Here is a 24,194-nt window from a genome sequence, read left to right on the forward strand (position 1 = left end):
ACATCTCAATCTCTACGCATTATGGATCCCATACTAGATATACTATCCCACCCTCCTTGGGCATCGCCTCCAAAGCCTCTTTCTATTAGCTCTGGCTCTTCGCAGGGTAACCAGTGAGAGTGTTTGGGATTATCTTCTTGCTCTCATCTTAACAGATTTATTCTCCAAGAAGAGCTTTCTTCAAGACAGACTCCTTCTACACAGGAGCATAGTCTTGGGTGCCTCAACAGTCTTCAGAGATTTTAACAGCAGCTTTACACCGGCAAAAATCAATCTCCCAGTCTCCTCAAGTGAGACCACAACATCCAAAACATCCTGAAGATGTGACCATGTCTTGTTCACAGGAGGCAATCAAATTTCTTCGATTATAACAAACCTTTTCTCCACCTTGTACCTGCAGGTGTCACCTCCTAATGTTCCAGGTCAAGTTGGGGATACACCATCAACCAGCTTCCCCAAATCAACTTCATCTCCTTCTCCAGATGAAACCCAAGTCACAGAGCATCATTCCCCTCAGTCAGTGCCTCCAGGTTCCCCAGGTGACCATTCCCCAGATAGCTCAACTGGTATAGCATCAGATCCACTAGAAGAGCTTCCTGACATTCCTCTCCGCCGGAGGATCTCACTCTCGATTTGTAGAAAAACTAGGCAACTTCCTGGGAGTGGAGGTCCAAAAACTATCTGACCCTTGAGAGGAGATATTCGGAATTCTGAAAATACTAGATGTTCCAGCTGAACCATCAGCTCTTCTGTCTCACCAATTAGTGGACTCCATTCTCTCAAGAACATGGGAATCACCTCAGTCCATTCCTCCTGTTTCTAGGAAACTTTATTTGAAATTCAGATTAAAAAAATCTACTACCTATAGAGTTGTTCAGCTTCCCCATGTGTCGGTGGTTATGGAATCAGCAATTAAGTGAGCAAAGAAAACTAGGCTCCCTTCATCCACCCACTCCCCATCCCAATAAAGGACCACAGAATCCTCGATGGGTATGCCAAAAAGACCTTTCAAAGTGCAATGATAAATTCGCGTATACATCAGCATCAATTTTATATAATTCAGTACCTCTATGAGTCCCTTCGGTTATTAAAACCCTTTCTTCATTCAGAGACAGGCCAGCCAGTTACGCCTCAACTATTCTACAACATGGAGGAAGGTCTACGTCACTTGCTCAGAACGGTATATGAGTCCTTCAAAACATCTTCCAGGACTTTCGCCACAGCCATCACTTCTCAGAGCATAACATGGCTCCAGTCTAGCTGTATTAGGGAAGACATCCATGTAAAACCGTCTAATCCTCCCTGCATAGGGGACAGCTTATTCGGCATCAAATTCAGGGATACAGTGGCCCAATTAAAGGAGCAAAACATAGCAGTTCAGTCCCTCTCAGGAACCTTAGATTCTCAAATGTCAGCAAGACGTTTTTACCAACGAAAACCATATAAGATTTTCCTATCATACAGAACTCAACAATTTCAACCATATCAAGTGCTGAGCTCACAGCCTCAATTGGCTCAAACTAGACCTCACCAAAGGGACAGAAAGCAACAACAAACATCCCAGACCTCACTTCAAAAACCTTCACCATCTTTTTGAAAATGTCTCAGCCACATCCAGGTCATCCAGTAGGAGGGAGAATTCAGTAATTTCTCAGAATGGAGAAGAATCACTACAGACCACTGGGTACTTCAGATAGTTTGCGAGGGTTATCATCTAAATTTCCTTTCCCACTCTCCTCTTCCTCACTACACTGCCATGATGAAGGATACTTCTCATCTACCTCTTCTAGAGCAAGAGATACAGATTTTGTGCTAACAGCGAGCAATCCAGTTTGTTCCCAAGCACAAGATCAGTTCAGGATATTATTCCCTATACTTCCTCTTTCCGAAATGCTCAGAGGGACTCCGCCCTATTCTGGACCTACGATCCCTAAACAAGTACTTCCGGAAAGAGAATTCAAGATGTCATCCCTCAAGTTAGTTCTACCATTCATACAGCAGAACGATTGGATGTGTTCACTGGACTTCAAGGATGAGTACACCCACATTCCAATACATCCCTCCTGCTGGCAGTTCCTGTGCTTCTGGGTAAACTCCAAACACTACCAGTACATGGTTCTGCCCTTTGGTCTTTCCTCGGCCCCCAAGTTCTTCACCAAATGCCTGGCTATGGCAATAGATCATCTAAGACATCAAGGGATTTGGATATTCCCTCACCTGGACAATTGGCTAATAGTTCCCCTGAGTCCAGATTACTTTATCAACTAGAGATAACATTAACAGGAAATAACAATCTTGAGTCTAGAGTCTCTGGGTTTCCTTATCAACTATGAGAAATCTGTACTCAAAGTGACTCAGATTCTACAATTCATAGGAGCCAGAATAGACTCCATATGATCTCGTGCATTCCTTCCCCAGGAAAGAATAGACCAAATTCATCATCTGTGTACAGACTTACTTCTAAAATCGAGTCATTGCCCACCAGGTTTTGATTCTTTTGGGTCACTTGGCAGCTGCTGTCCACATAGTTCCCCATGCAGGTTTAAGTAGATTAAAAGCACAATGTGTTCAATATCTTCAACCAATGTCCACCATAGTGACCTTGTTGGAATCCATGGCAAAGGACATTCGATGGTGGTTGAATCCAGAGGTTTTGACAGTGGGAGCTCCTCTTCGGGATCCAGTCTAGTCCTCCTCTTCAAGATCCAGCCTAGACCTCATCACAGATGCCTCCACACAAACCCAAGGTCAGTGGTCACAAGTTGAGAACACGTATCAAATAAATGTAATAGCCTTTATTCATCTATTGCAAGGTCATGCTTTGATGATTGATACCGACAATGAAGTGGCCATGTTGTACATAAACAAACAAGGCAGGTCAGGTTTCTGTATTCTTTGCAGAGAAACAGTTTGGCTTTGGGAGTGAGCTCTCAACAACTCAATAGTGTTGAGGGCAATTTACTTACCAGGGATAGCGAACACGGTAGCTGACCGTCTCAGCAGAAGATTTTATCCCCACGAATGGTCACTGAGCAAATCAGTAGCAAATCAGATTTTTCGCAACAGAGCAGAATCGCAGTTTGTCGATTTTGCTCAGTATGCCCAAGCTGTCTCAGGAACAAACAGGATGCTTTCCTGATGTCATGGTCTCAGGATATGCTATTCATTCAATTCCTCTAATCTCAAGAACAGTTCAGAAATTGATTCAGGACCAGTCTTGCATGATTCTCATAGCACCTGCATTACCGAGACAACCCTGGTTCACTTATATAATACAGTACTCCGAAAGTGAACCCTTGGATCTCGGTCAAGACCCACATCTCTTAACTCAAGAGGAGGGCTCTCTTCTTTATCCTCTTACAGGGCTTAACTCTTTCAGCTGATATTCAACAGATTGTTATAGCATCAAGAAAGCCATCAACCAGACTTAGCTACTCCTTCAAATGGAAGACATATGCCAATTGGGGTCAAACTCAAGACGTTTCTCCATTTTCCTCAGCACCTACAGAAATCCTTACTTGCTTCATCACTCCAAATCAGGCTTAGCTACTTCATCGGTCAGAGTACACCCAAGTGCTGTAGCTGCTTATCAGGTGAGACATAATGACTCCTCGATAGCCTCTCATCCTCAAATATCTTGTTTCATAAAAGGACCTTTTAATTTTCATCTACCAGTCCGTAAACCTCCAGTTCCCTGGGATCTGAATGTAGTCTTATCAACCCTAATAAAAGCTCCCTTTGAACCACTACAGTCTTCTCATTTGAAACATCTCACTTGGAAAGTGGGTTTTTTTTAGTAGCAATAACTTCAGTACAAAGAGTAAGTGAACTACAAGCTTTGGTTCATTTTTCTTCTTACTTGCAGTTTTACCAACCGGAACAGGGATGCTGCCAATTCCTTCCCCCAAAATTGCCCACCTAAATAATGTAAGAGAAAGAACTATCTCTATTGCTGGACCCCTTCTATGGAACTCTGTTCCGCAGGAATTACGACTAGAAGCTAACATCAAATTATTTAAAAAGGGGATTAAAACCTGGCTTTTTAAACAAGCCTACCAAGAGCTGTTAGCATAATTATCTCACTCTCCTGATTTTATACCAAGGTAATGTAAATTTTTATTTTTATTATACTATCTCTACCCTAACTATACTACCTCTCTAAGTGTTTAAATTTTGATTATTTAGCCTACTATTTAGTTTACTATGTTAATTATTTATATTATGAAACAATGTATTTACTTCCTTTCTTCTTTGGAAATGCAAATAATTTTAAATGATTAATTGCTAACTACTGTAAACCAATTTGATATGCTTGCATGAAAAGTCGATATATAAAAATTATTAAATACATAAATAAAATACCATGACAAGGTAGTTGTCCGGACTCATTCTAAATTCCTACAAAAGTGGTGTCAGCCTTTCACATTAATCAGGATATTACACTTCCAATATTCTTTCCCAGGTCTCATGCCAACAAGAGAGAATCTTTACTCCATACGTTAGACTGTAAGAGAGCATTGGCTTACTATAAGCAAAGGACTCAGCCTCATTGAAAGACTTCTCAATTGTTTGTATCATTTAACCCGAACTCACTGGGGGTTGCAGTCTCCAAAAGGACTATATCCAACTGGATCGCAAACTGTATTCAGTGTTGTCATAATTCAAAACCAATTCCCTTGTCAGGATCAATTTCACCGCATCAGGTGCGAGCCACAGCTGCTTCTACAGCGCATTTTCAAAATGTTCCTCTAGAGCAGGGGTGGGCAGTTCCGGTCCTCGAGGGCCACAAACCAGTCTGGTTTTCAGGATATCCCTAATGAATATGCATGAGAGAGATGTGCATGCACTCTGCCTCAGTTGTATGCAAATCTGTGTCATGCATATTCATTAGGATATCCTAAAACCTCGACAGGTTTGTGGCCCTCGAGGACTGGAATTTGTACACCCCTGCTCTAGAGGATATATGTAGGGCTGCTACTTGGTCCTCAGTCCACACTTTTACTGCGCACTACTGCCTGGACCGTTTAACAGCCGCAGATAGCGGACTGGAGTGGGCAGTATTATCCAGTGTGCTAGATCAGAAAACCATGTCCACTGGGGAGTAAAAAAAAAGGTTGGAGGGGAGGTGAAAAGAAAAGTATGGTATAACAGGTGAAAATAAACCATCACCTCTATTCCATACCTTTTTTTTTTTTGGTTTGCCTTTACATGCTTGGGTCTCCCAAATAGCAGGGCTAATTCAGCCTGCTTATCGATGGAAAAAGACAAGTTTGCTTACCGTAAATGATGTTTTCCGTAGATAACAGGATGAATTAGCCATGCGTACCCTCCTTCCTCCCTGGACAAATTTTTCTGCTTCCATATTCTACGGCCACTGCCTTCTAGCTTGTTTACTAACTGAAGCGAGTGATGACGTGCTGCGCGCGGGAAGTGCCACACAGGCGCAGCACATCAAAACTTTTCAGTGTTGGAGGAGAAGTCCGCTAGAGTGCACCGTCTGTGACATTATCCAAATAGCAGGGCTAATTCATCCTGCTGTCTACGGAAAACACCGTTTACGGTAAGCAAACTTGTCTTTCTGGATGGAAATGAAACTAACATGTAGATTTCATTTTTTACCCATAGATCAGGTAAGACGTTGACAAGAATACATGTGACATATGAAGGCACTATTGAAGGCAATGGACATGGTATGCTGCAGGTAAGTGCTTTATATTAGAAGTGAGCATAGAACTTCTGTTCAAACAGTGGTGGGGGTTCTGCATGTTTGATTAAAAAAATGAATTGGCTAGAATAATTCAGTTCTTCATGCCTTGACTCACCTTTTTGAGAGAATTTCAGTTTTGTGTGCGTATCTGCATATGTATTTATTAGTCACATCTTTAACTCATGAGGTTCTGTTTGTGCATTATGGGATAAATGAACAACTAAAGATCAGTCATGAAATATTCATTGTATAATGCAGCGCTTCTCAACTGGTGTGTCGCGACACACTGGTGTGTCGCCAAGCAGCGGCAGGTGTGTCGCATGCTCCCGGTCTCCCGCTGCTCTTCCCCCCACCCCCCTTCCTTCACTGAGCGAGAGGCAGTCTATCTTCCACTGCTGCCGTTGCCGCCCGGGCTATCAGCACATTCAAGCCTGGATGGGAACGGAAGCAGTGTTAATGGAGGCTGGCGGCTGGGCCTTTTCTTCTTCCCGCACCTGCCCGCACCCTGGCCCGGAACAGGAATTGATGTGCAGTGGGGTGCGCGGGAAGAAGAGCCATGCTGCATGAAAAGGTAGCGGCAGCAGCGGCGGCCCCGAGCAGTAGTGTGGGCCCAAAGCAAAATCAGAAGCAGCCAGAAATCGGCACAGGAGACAGCAGAATTAGCCTCCCGTGGCCGATGGGATTCTTCTTTCTTGGCCTATAGGGGCTAGAGGAGGAGGCTGCTGCAGTTACCATTTGTGCTCAGGGGGGCCAGGAAATGAGAGAGAGACAGCCAGCCAGCCTGTCTGTAAGTGAGAGCATGTATGTGTGATTGAGAGTGTGCATGTGTAACTGTGACTGAGAGCCTGTGTGTAAGTGAGAGCATTTGATTGAGATCTATGTAAAGTGTGTGAGAGAGAGCATATGTGTGATTGAGAGAAACTGGTCAGAGAGAGGTGATGTGTGTGTGTGTGTGTGTATATAGGAGAGACAATGGAAGTGACTGGAGTGTGTGTGTGTGTGTGAGAAAGTGATTATGGGAATGAGAAGCCTGTAAATGTGGCGAGCTAGCATAGGAGTAAGAAACCTGGGTGTGTACGACACACAGCATGGGAGTGAGAAGCCTGTATATGTAAGAGAGAACATGGGAGTGGGAAGCCTGTGTGTGTGTGTGCATGAGAGAGAGAGACTGTTTGGGAAGGTGATTGGTGTGTGTGTGTGTGCGTGTGTAAGAGAAAGATTGGTCCGGAGATGATTGGTGTGTGAGAGACAGAAACTGGTATGCGAGTGTGACTGGTATGTATGTGTGTGTGTGTGAGAGAGAAAGTGATTATGGGAATGAGAAGCCTGTGCATGTGGCGAGAGCTAGCATAGGAGTAAGAAACCTGGGTGTGTGAGAGACAGCATGGGAGTGAGAAGCCTGTATATGTAAGATAGAGCATGGAAGAGAGAAGCCTGTGTGTGTGTGTGTGTGTGTGTGTGTGTGTATGAGAGAGAGACTGATCAGGAAGGTGACTGGTGTGTATGTAAGATAGAGACTGGTTGGGAGATGATTGGTGTGTGAAAGACAGAAACTGGTCATGGGGGTGTAACTGGTATGTGGGTATGTGAGAGACAGAAAGACTGGTCGTGGGCACTAAGGAAGAGGAACATGAGTACAGAGCTTCAGCCACTATTGCTTCTGGAGGGGGGTAGTAATGGTGGCTTTTTAAGTTTATTTTTCTTGATTGACTGCCATTTTAATTACTGAATATTATGTGATGTCTGCTGTTTTGAAATATTTTATTGGTGTTTGGAGAATTTTAAATAATTTTTATGAGTTTTTAATTGTTGGATATTATTCTCTTCATAGTTGTGAAACATTTATTCTGCTTATTAGTATAGTTATACAATTATTTCTGTGTTGGGATCTATAGCTGCTTGGCTAGTTCTGTTTTCCTAATAGGAGGTGTATTGGTGTTTAGGGCCTGATTTAATATTTGTAGTGTTGCCTTTTCATAGGTAGGGTTGTTACTGTTTAAATGCCTTCCTTAATACAAGTGTAACAGTGTGCGGATTAGTTTATGTGCATTACTGCAGATCCAGGGAGCATGTTAGGTCGGTTCTGTGTATGTGACTGAGGTGAGGTATTTTAGTGTGTCAGTCTTATTTGTATTTTCTCAAGAGGATATGCATTAGTGATAAACTGCTGTCTTTTCATAAGTATGTCTATTGAGCCTGGTAGTTGGAGTTTGTGTTGCTGTTACTGAAATGACACTAGAACCAGAATATATTTTTTTTTAAGGTGAGTTGTACGGGGAATGTTATAATTCTGCTTTACATCCATAATTGTGGGTCAGGGGGATTCCTGTGGATGCAAACTGTACTTTTACAATTAGTCCTATGATAGTCATGTGTTCAGTGTGTCACGCATGTGAGAACCATCTGTCAGGTGTGTCCCGACAGAAAAAAGGTTGAGAACCACTGGTAAAATGCATAGGGACCTCATCTTGCATTCTGTGGGGTTAATCATAGAGGTGTATACTTAGACTGAGGTGTAAGATTTTGTTTCTTTTTTTTACTCTCATATGCAAATAGCACAAATCTAGCAGAAATTTGACTTAGTTAAATAATTGAGCATTTTAAAACTAATCAGATGTAAATTTGATCTAGGTTAATGTTGATTCTGACTATTTGAGTTCAGGTATTCAGAAATGTAATTTGTTTAAAGGAGGTTACCATCTGTGCGATTTAAAAAAAAAAAAAAAAAGACTATATGCAGGAAGAATATTTTCTAGGCATAAATGACATGAATTTCAAGAAATTAGCTAGTGTTGGGTTTTAGATGGACATTGGTCTAAATTTTAAAAGAGGGGTGGAAGCCTTCATTGGCATGGATGGTTTTGTTTATTGTGCATGAAAGGTGGTAGGCTGACAGCACAGAAGCATCTGTCTGCAGAACAGACATGGCATGGGCAGTAGCAGTGCAGACTTCCATGTCAGCGTGAGACAACCCTGTCTCACCTTTACAGGGGAGAGGATGGTTCATTCTGCGAGACCATTCAAACCTTGTCATCTCTGCTGGACTGAAATCCTAGTACTTTTCAGGTGTGACTGTACTGCTAAGTCCAGCATAGAGCAGACATTATTTGTCCCTTCCCTCGCTCTCTCTACCTAGAACCTAAGTGGGAAAAAACGTGATTGAGTTACTGCTTGAATAAAACAGAGGAAAAGTCCTTGAGTTGTCATGGCTATTTCTCTATAGTCGTATGGTCTCTTGTTTTTGGGAGAGAATCCTGTATCCACTGTTTCTCTGAAAAGGATTTTCTAATATAATTGATTTTAGTAGGATTCCCAATAACTCTAAAGTAGCAAATATGGAAATAGCAGATAATCATGAAGTGCATTACTTTTCAGTATTACTGGTCTTATGTCAATGCGACAGATTTAAAACCAGGGAGGCTTATTTTGTTTTCATGGTAAGAAGACTTGTTTATGTCCTCTGAGCAGAAAATGTGGGGTATTTATTAATTTCGATTTGTAGCTGAGAAGGCAGCTGGAAAAAGGATTTGCCTTAGGTTACACAAATAATCAGTGGCATAGCCCTGACTAGAACTACAAATCCCAGAAACTCTCATGGCTCATAGTCCTTGCTTTGTTCTTGCCACCTCTCCTTTTTGAAGCTGTAAAAGTCTAAAATGAGAAGTTTGTTGTGGACCTTATAAAATAAGCAGCAAAGTCTGATGCATCTCCTGGGCCACTTTAAATCGGCGAGGCATTATGAAGCATAAAAGAGCAAACGGAATAAATCCTTTTGACAGCTTTAGTAGCATCAGTGTGCCCTGACACTGTTTGTGTTTACTACATTGACTCATTCACAGAGGGTTTGAAAGGAAATCCATAGACATAGGGCCTAATTTACTAAAGCTTTTCTCCCATTCTGTGTCTATGGAGGAAAAAACACTTAGTAAATCAGGCTCCTAAACCAGGTCTTTTGGTTCAAACATTGATGACTGGCAGGAAAAAGAAAAAGCTTTTGAAGGACAAGTATAATGGGGCTGTCATGGTTTTCTTTATGTGGCTTTTAAATTTAATAATGGTGCTGGGCGCATAATTAGTGCCCAGTTCATCTGTTTGGTTAGTCCTACTGCAAAAAGGTGTGTGTGGCCTGGGAGCCATTCTGCTAAGCCAGATAAGGATATGGACTGAAGCAGTTTTTCCATCTCTTCACCTTTTTCATCCGTTAAATCGGAGCTTTAGCTCCTTTTTAGGGGAGAGGTACTTGAGGTAACTTATTGCGGTCTTTGAGGTGCTTCAATGTCTAGCAGAGATCAGGCTTTCTGAACGACCCCTGAAGAGGGTCAGAGAGGTATTGAGTGGGTCAGAAGAAGACCAAACAATCAGAATACTGTTTTATTTTTATTTATTTGCAATAATTTTTATACTCTCTTTTCTACAAACAATCCAAAGCAGTTACATTTTTTTAAGACACCATCCTATATCTGAAATAAAAATTACAATACAAAACATTATCCACCAATATCAGTATACATATGATTATTCACTAAACCCAATATTAAAACAAAAGTACAACCAATCCCCCTCTCATTCCTCTAACCGAATCCTGTCTAAAGAACTCTCCACGTCGGCCACCAATCTAAGGCTTCAGCTGGTCTCTGGATAAACCTTTGCAACAGCCATGCCTTAAGGTGCCCCCTGAGCAATAATCTTTTAACTGTTGTAATTCATCAGGCAAGCTATTCCATAGGTGTAATCACAGAGAAAGTTCTCTTTTAAGAAATCTTTCCAACCATACAATTTGACATAGTGGGAATCACCAACAACTCCTGAGACAAGCACTAATGGTGAGTTGGCATATAACTCAGTGATTTATCTCCCAGATAAAAGGGGCTCAACTCATTTTAAACCTTAAAAGTAAGGGCAATTATCTTAAATTTTACCTGAATCTCTGTAGGGAGTGAATGTAGGGTTTTCAATCCAGGGGCCCCATAGTCCCATCTTTTGAGCTTTGCTGTAATTAGCATATGTTCTAGTATGTGCATTTAAGCATTCATTAAACCAGAGTTCCATTTCCTGTTTAAATGTAATCATTTTGTGGCTGCAGTAAAATAACATCACATATAGAAAAATTATGTTCTTATGGCCTGGATTGGCCACTGTTGGAAACAGGATGCTGGTCTTGATGGACCCTTGGTCTGACCCAGTATGGCATTTTCTTATGTTTCTTATTTTTTAGGTTGTATATGCCTTTTTTAATTGTTCTGTATGTGATGTTGTTTAGTTCTGTATGTGATGTTATTTTACTATAGGCCCTGAGGCAGCCACTAGATATGTGGCGAAACTCAGCTGAGTCAGGCTTTTTATAAAAACACTTCTCCACTACAATAAATACGTTCAAAGACATCTGGCATCTATTCTTCTGTTGTTTCCTCCACGGCTATCATAGATCGCCTTCCTCTTTGCTTCTTGGGTCCATTTTTCTTAGAATACAGCAAGTTAGAGACCATCTTTTAATTGTAAGACTGGCTCCATGACAGCAGCAGAGAATACTGTTTTGGTCACCAAGTTTGGGTAAGTGGATGAGTAGCACAATTTGATAACCCTGCCTCAGAGAAAGATAATCACTATGTTATCTAAATATAACCGATGAATCACAAAATTCTCACTCATTTGAGATTCAGGAAGTTGAGAGATGAATGACATTGTTTCATTAAAATTGCAATAGTAAATGTAGAAATATGCCAAACAGCAGTATGGAGTCCATTTTATAAGTAAGATAGTTATCATCAAGGTCAGAAAGACACAAGAAAGAGGTGATAAAACAATCTATGGATATTAACCTATTATTAAACAATAGTTCAGAAAGAAATGAGTTAACATTTTGTATCATTCTCAACTGTTGTTGCAAAGCAAGTTAATGAATAACTCCAATCTATATTAAACAAAATATAAACTGAAATGCATTGAAATGGAAACTCTGTAATATCAACTGATATTTTTTTTTCTCCCAGTGAAATATGGAAAGGCAGAAATTTATGCTGATATTTATACACACTTTGTTGTCACTGATGACATAATGAAACACAAGAAAAAAAAGCCAGTCTGTGAGGATTCACTGTCCCATTCCTTTTTACTTGTTTTTGTGGTGATGAATAATGGAGCAGGTATTATTACAGCATTGCTCTTCTGGGGAAGAACGCTCTTCCGTGTGGTAAAGTCCTCGCATCTTAGTTGGACTTTTTATTCCCTTTCATGTTGCATAACAATAGTTAGTGACGCTCTGATTTAATTCATATCTATCTATCTCTATCTAAAATATATATATGTATTCTATATTAGATACAAATTCTATATACGAATCTAATATAGGAGCCCTCCTTGAACCACGTGGCCAAACCAAAACCTCGCCGCGGCATCGGAGCCACGCGGCCTTTCTCCCGCCCACCGGATTGCATCTGCGAAAGGGGCTGGAGGGAACCTTAATAAGCTGCGCCGACCTTAGGCATCGCACGGCATGCCTCGTGCGCCGAAGGAGCATGACAAAGGGGTCTGCCCCTTTGTGTGCCCCTTCGTGCGTACCCCTCCCTTACAGCTCTTAATAGATAACCTCCTCCGTTACCCACCCCCTGGACTCTCATGGACTCCTGTATTCCTCTTGTAATGCTCTTGACATTGTAAAGCGCTTAAATATGCTGATCTGTCTCCCTTGATAGAACCTCCACCTTCTTCCCCTCCTGGGACCTCCCCCGCTCTATGCAGACCTAGTGGTAAGTCTGTCGCAATAGTCTTCGTCAATACTACCCTCTAGCTCTCTTTGTATGCATCGGTCATTCACAAATTGCTCTACCTGACGCCTGCTGTTCTTATCTGATGCCAACGGTTATACTTGATACCTGCCATTTCTTTATGCCCCTTATTTCTATCTCTTACCCTCCTTTGCATAGCAGTCTCCACAATCCTGCATCACCTGCCAGTCTATCCACACCCCTTGCCCCCCCCCCCCCCCCCCCCATCTTCTGCTAATTGGCTGAATATTGTTGCCTGCATTACTATCCACCATAGCCTCTTTCACCTCCCTGCTCTTATCATGGCATGGCACCCTACAAGCCACCCCACCATGGCAAGCTACTTTATCCCACACATCCATTTCCCCTCCCGCAGACCCCCCCCCCACACCCGTACTCCCCCCACAACAACTACTCTATCCTTCGTCAGTCCCTCCTTCCCATTCTCATTTCCCCCCTAACACAATTCTTAGGACTCACCACCCTTTCTATCATTCTCTTCAATGCCCAATCACTTTCCAAAAAAACCATATTTCCTGGCGTGTAGCCAGATGGACTCAGAACGAATGGGTATAGTATCCGCGTGCTAGCAGTTGGAGACGGATCTGACGTCAGCACGGGTGTATATATACCCCAACAGGAAGCGTAGCAACTTAGTAATTTCCATCTCCAAAGCAGTTTGGAGAGCCTGCACGCTCGCTGAGCGTGTTTTCCTAATTTACTTTCTATTTTCTATATTCTACTTTCTTTCAACTACGACTTCTACAACATCGAGCCCCGCACTCCTGCGGTGATACCCTAAGGTCCCTCCCCCAGTAGAGATTCCCGGGGAGATTTCCGTGATCCCCCGGAGGTTTAAGTCCTCGGTCCGGTGGCCGAATCGTGGCAGGGGCGTAGCCCCCGGGCGAGGTTCGGGTGAGGCATACGAGGCGCCTCGGTCCCGGCGTGGACGAGGCAGCGGGTGCATATCCTCAAACGCGGCGGTGAAGGTATTTGCCCTCTCCCCCCGCAGCTGGAGACCGCCCGGGTTCCAGCCGGGAAGCGCCGAGGATCAGGTAAGGCGTACATCTCTTATTTCTGGTCTCCGAGGAACAGAGGATCGGCGGCGTGGCACGCCGTGGAGGGCGCCATTTTGTGGGCCTTGTTCAGGTATTGAGCGCCCGTAATAGGCGCAGCTCTATGACTAAGCGCATATTATATTCCTCATTGTGCGTATATTGCCTTATTGCTGAGAGTATATTGAATAACATTGAGCGTGTATTGCTAACCGCTTATTGCTGAGAGCCTATTGAATGCCATTGAGCGTGTATTGCTGACCGCTTATTGTTGGAGAGCCTGTTGAATGCCATTGAGCGTGTATTGCTAACCGCATATTGCTGAGAGCCTATTGAATGCCATTGAGCGTGTATTGCTAACCGCATAGTGCTGAGAGCATATTGCATACAATTGAGCGTGGATCCCTGACCGCCTATTGCTGAGAGCATATTCCATATCCTTGAGCATAGATTGTTAGCCGCATAGGGCTGCGCGCTTGTTGGCTATATTGCTGCCGCATATTATTCTTAAGCGCCTGTTCTATTAAGCGTATATAGCTGCCGCATATTGTTATTATTGTTAAGCGACTGTTGTATTCAGCGTATATAGCTGCCGCTTATTATTAAGCGTCTGTTGTATTGAGCGCATATTGCTGCCACATATTATTAAGCGCCTGTTGTATTGAACGCATATTGCTGCCGCTTCTTATTGAGCGCCTGTTGTACTAAGCGCATATTGCTGCTGCATATTATTATTGTGCGCCTGTTCTCTTAAGTGTATATTGTGGCCGCTTTTCATTCAGCGCATACTTTTCAATGGAACAGAACGCCTCAGCGTCTTCAGCGGGGGCGCCGCCTGCCTCCGGTATTAAGGCCCTCGGCCTCTGCTCCGCATGCCAGCTTCGAGCCACGCACAGTGAAGAGCCAGACTCCCTATGTGCCCAGTGTGAGGAGGCCGTGGGACCCTCGGGCCAGGACCAGTCTCAGCCACGATTTGCTGACAGTTCCCCAGGGGCTACCCCGGATTTAGCGGGCAGTCTCGACCAATCGGGAATCCCGGGGGATCTTGTACCCCGGCGATTAGAGGCTGCTTCAATTTCCTGGGTGGATCTCTTTAAGGGGATTCATGCCTTTGTACAGATGCAAACGGCTTCCCGTCCAGGCCCTGCGGTTCCTGCTGTTCCTGTTGTTCCTGCGGTGGCTGCGACTGTGGCGGCTGCTGCGGCTGCCGCTGCGGTGGCGGCTCCTGCGGATCCTGTTCCTGGACCCTCACCATAGGGGGCAGGTTAATCCTCTTCTACCCCAGATGGGTCGAGATCACGTCGGACCAGTGGGTCCTCGCCATCATCCGAGAGGGATATTATCTGGACTTTCATCATCTCCCTCCGGACAAGTTTGTGGAATCCTCATGTCCCATACACAAGAAGGCAGCATTGGAAGCTACCCTGGCGAGGCTCCTGTCCTTGAACGCTATCGTCCCAGTACCTGCCTGGGAAGTGAATTCTGGACATTATTCCATTTATTTCATGGTACCCAAGAAAGGAGGCACCTTTCGGCCTGTACTGGACCTCAAGTCAGTCAATCGATACTTACGGGTCCCGAGGTTTCGCATGGAAACTCTGCGCTCCGTCAAGACTGCAGTACAGCCAGGAGAATTCCTCACGGCATTAGACTTGTCGGAAGCCTACCTGCATATCCCGATCCATCCGGATCATCAGCGCTACCTACGCTTCAAGGTTCTGGGTCGCCACTTCCAATTCCGGCTCTGCCCTTCGGATTAGCCACGTCACCGCGGACCTTCACCAAGGTGGTTGTCGTGGTAGCAGCGGCCCTCAGGCGGGAAGGAATTCTGGTCCATCCCTACCTAGACGATTGGCTGATCAGGGCGAAATCACGAGAGGAGAGCCATCGGACGACCGACAGAGTGATCGCCCTTCTGGAAAGCTTGGGCTGGGTGATCAACCTCAGCAAGAATTGCCTTCAGCCTTCCCAGTCACTAGAATACCTGGGAGTACAGTTCGACACCCAGGCAGACACAGTCAGTCTCACTACCAAAAGAAGGTTAAAACTCCAGACGCATATCCAGTACTTGATGGGAACCAGTCGGCCCATAGCTTGGGATTATCTGCAGGTTCTCGGTCTCATGGCATCCACCCTGGAAGTGGTACCTTGGGCAAGGGCCCATATGAGACCTCTACAACACTCCCTGCTCTCTCGCTGGAGCCCCCGTCTACGGAACTATTCCACGCACCTACCTCTGCCTGCCAGAGTAAGGACCCAGTTACGGTGGTGGTTACAGTCCAACCACATGAGCAGGGGGTCGAAGATGTCCTCCCCCACGTGGACTCTGCTCACCACAGATGCCAGCCTGAGCGGCTGGGGTGCACGCTGCGAAGGACTTACCGCACAAGGGCGGTGGAACAGAGAAGAGTCAGCATGGAACATCAACCGTCTAGAGGCTCGGGCAATCCGATTGGCATGCCTTCGATTTGCTCACAGACTGAAGAACAGAGCAGTCAGAGTGATGTCCAACAACGCCACCACGGTGGCAAAAATCAACCGTCAGGGCGGAACCAGAAGCCGACAAGTATCTCTGGAGATTGCCCCACTGATGACTAGGGCAGAGGCGAATCTTCAGGACATCTCCGCCGTCCACATTGCCGGGAAGGACATGCAGAGAAAGTCTAAATCCGGGAGAGTGGCAGCTGTCACCCACAGCCTTCCAGATGATTGTAGATCACTGGGGGATTCCGGACATGGATTTACTGGCGGACAAGTCCAATGCTCAAGTACCCAGATACTTCAGCCGCAAGCGCAACCCGTTCTCACACGGAATCGATGCCCTGGTTCAGCCATGGCCTCCAGGGACTCTGCTATATGCCTTTCCTCCGTGGCCTCTGCTGGGCGCCATCATCCACAAGATTCAGAAACACCAGGGCCTAGTTCTTCTAGTGGCACCAGATTGGCCAAGAAGACCCAGGTACGCGGACATGAGAAGACTACTGGCAGGGGAGCCTCTTCCCCTGCCTCCTCTCCGGGACCTTTTACGTCAAGGTCCCATACTCCACGAGGATCCAGCTCAATTCTCTCTTACAGTCTGGCCATTGAGAGGGCTAGACTGAAGAAAAGAGGTTACTCAGAGCCTGTGATAGATACACTCCTCCGAGCTCGCAAGTTTTCCACTTCTCTCACCTACGTAAGGATCTGGAGAGCATTCGAGGCATGGTGCGACACTCATGGCACCAATCCACATGCGACCACGATCCCTATTGTGTTGGATTTCCTGCAAGTTGGACTTCAGAGGGGTCTCTCCCTCAGCTCCATCAAGGTTCAGGTAGCTGCACTGTTGCTTATGGTCCCAGGAGGGATGGCAAGACCATTGCCAAACACCCAGATGTTTCTCGCTTCCTGAAAGGAGTCAAGCACATTTGTCCGCCACTGAAGTGGCCAGTGCCTTTGTGGAACCTCAACCTTGTTTTGGATTTCCTCGTAGGATCCACCTTCAGACCCCTTCGGGGCCTGTCTCTTCGTTCTCTAACCTTGAAGATGGTGTTCCTATTGGCGGTGTGTTCAGCACGCCGCGTCTCAGAGCTACAAGCACTGTCCTGCCGGGATCCCTTTCTGAGAATCACTCCAGAGGCTATCCATCTTCGCACGGTTCCCTCCTTTTTACCTAAAGTGGTCTCACAATTTCACCTTAACCAAACTATATCCTTGCCTGTTTCCCTTTTCACTGAGCGTCAGTACACACATCCATAACAGCTTTTGCAAGGAAGATTACTAAGTTGCTACGCTTCCTGTGGGGGTATATATACACCCATGCTGACGTCAGATCCGTCTCCAACTGCTAGCACGTGGATACTATACCCATTCGTTCTGAGTCCATCTGTCTACACTAAGGAAAAGGAGATTATCAGGTAAGTAATCTCAACAATTCTTAATGACTTTTTACTAGACTGCAAGCCAGAAATTTGTGCCGTCACAGAAACCTGGCTCAAAGATTCAGATACTGTCCTCATTAATCAACTCCCCACTCTTGACTACAACATCTTCACTATTCCAAGACCCAAGAGACGAGGCGGAGGCCGCCTCCTAGCAGTTAAAACAAAAAAAACAAAACACATTAAACTCAAACAAATAAACATCAACACACCACCCAGACTAGAAATTGGACTTTTTTCAAAACTCATGAGCTACAAATCTGCCTTATCTATGCCCCCCCTGGCCTCTTAGAACTTAACCCCTCCCCTCTCATTGAATTCATCTCTGATAACATCAATATAGAAACCCCCGCTATTATCTTAGGTGATTTCAATCTATATGTAGATGCCTCCCCCCTCTCATTGTCCTGCGATACCTTCCTCAACTCTCTTGATGCTATTGGCTATACTCAAATCATCTCCGCTCCACTCACAAAGCTGGGCACACCCTAGACCTCATCTTCATTAACTCCTGCATACATTCCACTAACACACCATCATGCACCCCCGTCCCTTGGTCGGACCACTACCTTATCGAAACCTCACTCTCCATTAAGGCACCCACTATGCTCAATCCCACCACAAATACCTCCATTATATTCAGAAAACCTTGCCCCAGCGAAGATCTTATTGCAGTCCTATCTAAATCCCTGCCTAATCGTGAACTTGCCAACCCTAATGCTACCCTCACTTCATGGAACAACCTCACCCTTGACATTGCAAATAACCTGTGCCCAATCACCAAACTGGAACTGAATATGTCTGCAAAAGACCTTAAACCATGGTACAACCAGGAACTAAAACTTTGTAAACCACCTAAAGTAATGTTTCCTAATTTGTAATTTGAAAATGATAAATAAAGAATGAAAAATGAAACCAGACAAAAAGAAAGAGCCTGGCGTAAAGCCCCTTCCTTCAAGTCTGCCCTACACCAGTATAGACTCGCCACCCTTAATACCAAAAGAGACTTCTATGCTAAAAAAATACACGATTACTCATACAACCCAAAGGCCTTATTTTCATACGTTGCAGCACTAAATCTGCCCCTCCCCCAACCCCTGACAACGAAACCAGTAGCAAATGTGAAGAACTGGCCCTCTACTTTCACAACAAAATAGCAAACATTCTCCGCAGATTCCCTTCTAATCCCCACCCTATCTCCTTGGGCCCCTGCCCCTCACCCGCCACCCTGGACGCTCTTGACCTCACCTCCTCCAAGGATATCAAATCTATCCTCAAAAAGATCAAACCTGCAACCCACCCCACAGACACCATCCCCACCAAAGCCCTTCTAGCTATACCCAATACTATAGCCAAACCTTTAGCCGACATCATAAATTGCTCCCTCTCCACAGACATAGTCCTTGACTCCCTTAAGCATGCAGTGGTTAAACCCTTGCTTAAGAAACCGTCCCTGGACCCTAATGACCCAGCTAACTTTCGACCCATATCCAACCTCCCAATCATCTCTAAAATACTGGAGAAAGGTAGTCAATTCACAACTTACTGTCTACCTTGAAGATAACAAGATACTCCACCCATCCCAATTTGGCTTCTGTAAATATCTTAATACTGAAACCCTCCTTCTCTCCCTCAATGACTATCTCCTCAGAGGCAAGGACCAAGGACACTGCTACATCCTCGCCCTACTAGACATCTCTGCTGCCTTTGATACTATAAGCCACTCCTACCTACTCTCCTGCCTATCCAATATTGGCCTATCTCGTTCAGCCCTCCAGTGGTTCACCTCATACCTATCCAATAGACAATTCTCTGTCAAAGTAGGCAATGCGGAATCCTCCCTACACGCACTCCCTCAAGGAGTTCCCCAAGGATCTGCCCTCTCATTCACCCTATTCAATATCTACCTCACGCCCCTATGCCAGCTCCTATCTGACCTAGGTCTCAAATTCTTTCTATACACTGATGACGTACAGATCATCCTACCTTTTCAAGACTCCCTTTCAGTTGCCCTAAAACTATGGGATAACAGCCTCACCGCCATTAACACCCTCCTCTCCAATCTTCCACCTTGCTCTGAACCCTTCCAAAATGGAACTTCTTCTTATTTCACAACACCTACCCCCTAAACCCTCCATTGCAAACGACCCTGCATACAATACTTTTCCTACGCAGCATAGTGTCCGCAACCTAGGAGTTCTAATTGACCAACAACTGAATCTAAAAAAGCATATCAATGCATTCCTTAAGGAAGGTTTCTACAAGCTCAATATCTTAAAAAAATTAAAACCTCTGCTCCACGTCAGCGATCTCCGTACTGTCATACAGGCTACCCTCTCATCTAAACTTGACTATTGTAACTCCCTTTACCTAGGCCTCCCCTACTCAACCTTAAAACCCCTTCAAATGCTGCAAAACGTGATTGCTAGGACCATTTTTAATGCACGTAAACATGACCACATCACACCCATCCTCCAGGACTTACACTGGCTCCTGATCACCTCACGCATCCTTTACAAAACACTCAATATAATACACAAAGCCATTTACACTCACAACTCTTAACTGGCTTGATGAGCCATTCCAACTCACACGCTGTAACCGCCCCACCAGAAATACCAACAAAGGGACTCTTCATGTACCTTTTTTGAAGAAGGCACACCTCACATCCACAAGGGACCACTCCCTTTCAATTACTGGGCCAGCCCTTTGGAACTCCCTACCTACTATCCTCAGACTTGAGCCATGCACAACCAAATTCAGAACCAATTTAAAGACCTGGCTCTTCAGAAAAGCATACCCACAATAGGTTTTCCCCCCTTACGCCAACATACAATCCAAACCTTGTATAAATGTATAATTGTATTTCTTTCTGTTACTTTGTTACACTATTAAATTGTTATACTGTTGTTTTGCTCTCTTGCTCCTCTTCCTCACTTTCCTGCCTTCTCTACAAGCAGATTGCTCTGCTCTTCCTCTTCACCCTACTGCTCTTTGGTTCCTTTCATCCCATCCCTATACCCTGTTAACTGTAATTTCCGTTTCCGTTCATCCTTTTTCAGTTTTAATGTAAACTGATATGATGTCACTAATATCGGTATAAAAAAGGCAATAAATAAATATTTAGATAGAGATGTGGGTGTATATACACCCACATCTCTATCAGTATCTATATATCTATCTATCTATATATCTATCTATATAGATAAAGATAGAAAATACACTTGGGCAATAGGGCCTGTCTAGTGACCAGCATGGAAGGAGGCTCAGGCACTGACCTGCAGCTGGAGCTGTCCTGAGAATCAGCTGCGTAGCCACAGGGCAGCAGTCCATGCAGGTGATCGGATAGACTAAACCACTGGGACAGCTTGATCAGCCTATGTATGTCAGCTGAGGGAGACTTTAGCAGCAGTATGATGGGATACACATGATACCAGTGTAGTCGGGCTGGGATCAGACAGGGATAGGGCATACAAATCCTCATTCTGCTGTGTATGTTTTGTGGGTGTCTGGTAGTATTATATGTTAATATGCACGATGGGGACCAGAACTTTGAATTATACAATACAAACCCAAAAATCTGTTCCCTGTTAGTGCACTTAAGCTATAACCAGAAGGAGTGGACCTCAGTACAGATTTTTAAACTCAGTTGAGACAATTATCTCTTAGTTCTCCTGCTTATGTGTTTTAATCATTAGCCATTTTACCTCCTCTCTCCCTATATTTTATCTTTTATTACTTTTGGGAGTCTATAATGTTTTTGCTTTTTATCTCATTTTTTCTCTTGGAGACTTTCAAAAAAGCAGTGGAACTGTTTGAATACTTTCTACATCATTCTGATGTTTGAGTTTGGCCTCAAAACCAACTCGGTTAGGGTTTACCCCAGTAATTGGTGGTTATTGCCCAGCATTTACAAAGAAATCCTATCCCTATCCAGTCTTAAGTTCTCAGAGTTAAGCAAGACTTGCCTCAGTTGAAATCTTCCATCAAACCACCCACAGGGTTACAGGATCTCAGTGTGAAGTTTACTCCGCAGATGAAATGCTCTTTTGATTTTCTAAAACTTCGTGGCCTAAGTATCTGAACTGAACAGTCTCAATCTTGGTGGTAGTCATTTTATTTTGCAGAGTTAGCAAACTTCAGGCCCTAGTATACTAAGTTTAATCATAATAGGATGGTGCTGCAAATAATTCCAAGTTCCTGCTTAAGGTGATTTAAGATTTCCACTTTGACCAGTCAATTGTCCTGCTAACATTTTTCCACAAGCCACATGTTCATAGAGGTCAACAAGCTCGTTACAGTTTAGATTGCAAATTAGCTGTCGCCTTTGACTTGGAGATGACTAAATTCTCCATAGAAGATACACCCAGCTTTTTGTTTTCTTTTACAGCAACAGACCTTGGATTGCTGTAACCAAATGAATAATTTCTAATTGGCTAGCAGATTGCATGTCTTTGTTGTGCCCAAAAAAGTCCAGATCTAGAGAGGTGCATCAAACTCATACAGTTAAAACCATAACTGTGCCTGTGACCCATCTGTTGAGATAATGTGCAAAGGCAACATCGTTTTATCAAAGGAAGATCCTGTCAAATGAATCTGATTGAATTTTTTGATTGGGTGACTAGAAAATTAGATCATGGATGAGCACTTGATGTAATTACCTGGATTTCAGCAAAGCATTTGATAGGGTCCCATATGGGAGGCTCATGAACAGACTGAAAAAGCCTGGGAGTGGGTTCCAGTGTGGTGAAATGGATTATAAATCCATTGACAGACAGTAGTGAGTAGTGGTAAATGGAACGTACTCTGAGGAGAGAAGAATCATAATTGGAGTGCCTCAAGGATTGATTCTGGGGCTGTTTCTGTTCAATATTTTTGTGAGCAATTATTAATGAAGGGTTAGAAGGAAACATTTGCCTTTTTCGGATGACAGTAAGATCAGCAACACAATAGACACACCTGAAGGAGTAGAAAGAATTAGAAGCAGTCTAAGAAAGCTTGAGAAATGGTCAAAGGTCTTAACATTTGGGATTCAGTGCCAAGAAGGGTAGAGTCCTGCATTTGTGGTTCAGAAATTCAAAGAAGCTGTATGTGATGGAAGTGAGGGTGAAAGACTGATCTGCACAGACAGAAAAAAAGATCTCAGAGTGATAGTGTCTGATGATCTGAAGGCAGCAAAGCAATGTGATTAGGCAGTGGCTAAGGCCAGAAGGATGCTGGGCTGCATAGAGAGAGGCATAATCAGCAGGAAAAAGGAAGTGATAAAGCCCTTATATAGGCCCTTTATAAGGCCTCTCCTGGAGTACTGTGTTCAGTTCTGGAAACTGTATCTCAAAAAGGATAGAAACAGGATGGACTTGGTATGGAGAGAGGTGACCAAAATGGCATGAGGTCTTCCTAGAAAGTCATATGAGATGAGACCGAAGGACATGAATATGTATACCCTGGAGAAGAAGAGAAACACAGGAGATATGATACTTACTTTTAAACACATGAAAGGAATTAATGTTGCACAGGAATCAAATATTTTCCAATGGAAAGAAAGCTGTAGAACTAGAGAAATTAATATGAAGCTCCAAGGGGGTAAATGCAAGACTGACATCAGAAAATATTTCTTCACTGAAAGGGTGGTAGATGCATAGTGTGCCCTCCTCCTGGAAGAGGTAACGAAGACAAGAATGATAATGGAATTCAAAAGGGCATGGGATAAAAAGAGAGGATACATTGTGGCTAAAGGATGGAAATGAAGAAAAGGAATAACCTATGTTAACTGGGGTAACCTGAACGGAGTAACAGTAACTACCTATAACAGAGGACATTGGGGTAACCTGCAGAGAGTGGTAATTATTACCCTTAAATTAAAAAAAAAAACAAAAAAAAACCTTGCTGGACAGATTGGATAGATTGCTTGAATCTTTCTGCTGACATTTATTGTTACTAAGCTACAATATGGAATTTAGTCCACGCATATACTTCCCAATACTGTTTAGACACAGATTCCTGATGCAACAATAGATTTGATCAGTCTGTCCTCTATGGCTCTTTTTTATGTTGTCTTCCGTGCATTAAAATAAATTGGCAAAATACAATGTTTTGACAACAAAATTGTTATTCTGCCTGTTGGAGGTCTTGTTGTATTCTTTTTTTGTAGGAAGACAGCTCTTAGCTAGGTATTTCATCTTATGTAACTAATTCATCCTGATTGACCTTGGAGAATGCAAAAGCTGTTTACCTGTAGCATGTGTTTTCTGATTACAGCAGGATAATCTGCCCCACATTTCTATCCTCCTCTTATGGAATTGTTCTTTAAGCTTTTATATAGAACTAAGGGGGCTCTGTGAATTGGCATGTCACTTTGGACATTCCTGCATATGTCCAGAAAATCCAGAATACTCTGGGAGACTACTTTCTGCCATTAGATTTCATCACCTACTTGGGTGGCTGATTTTATCCTGCAGTCTGCGGAGAATGCATTCTACAGGTAAACAAATATTCTCCCAGGACAAGCAGGATGGTAGTCCTCACGTGTGGGTGACATCACTGGACGGAGCCCTATCACGGAAAACTTTTCTGTCAAAGTTTCTAGAACTTTTGACTGGCACACTGAGCATGCCCAGCATGCCATAATTCCTGTAGCCACAGGGGTCTCCCTTCAGTCTCTTTTTTTTCCGCGCTGCAGTTTGCCTCGCGGTTAGGAGCTTTGTGAGAATTCTCTCACACAATTTTCCTCACAGAAAAAACTTGAAGA

General features: G+C 43.9%; 1 protein-coding gene across 1 annotated transcript in view; it reads left to right on the top strand.

The window, feature by feature from the left end:
* The window catches only part of PARG (poly(ADP-ribose) glycohydrolase), a 511,630-nt gene that overhangs the window by 277,391 nt on the left and 210,045 nt on the right, over nucleotides 1-24,194 (top strand). The window contains exon 17 of the mRNA XM_029610698.1: nucleotides 5,626-5,701. Within this exon, the coding sequence (XP_029466558.1) occupies nucleotides 5,626-5,701 (76 nt within the window). The remainder of the gene's footprint in view (nucleotides 1-5,625; nucleotides 5,702-24,194) is intronic.

Source organism: Rhinatrema bivittatum, chromosome 7 (genome assembly GCF_901001135.1).
Source record: "Rhinatrema bivittatum chromosome 7, aRhiBiv1.1, whole genome shotgun sequence".
Lineage (NCBI taxonomy): Eukaryota > Metazoa > Chordata > Amphibia > Gymnophiona > Rhinatrematidae > Rhinatrema > Rhinatrema bivittatum.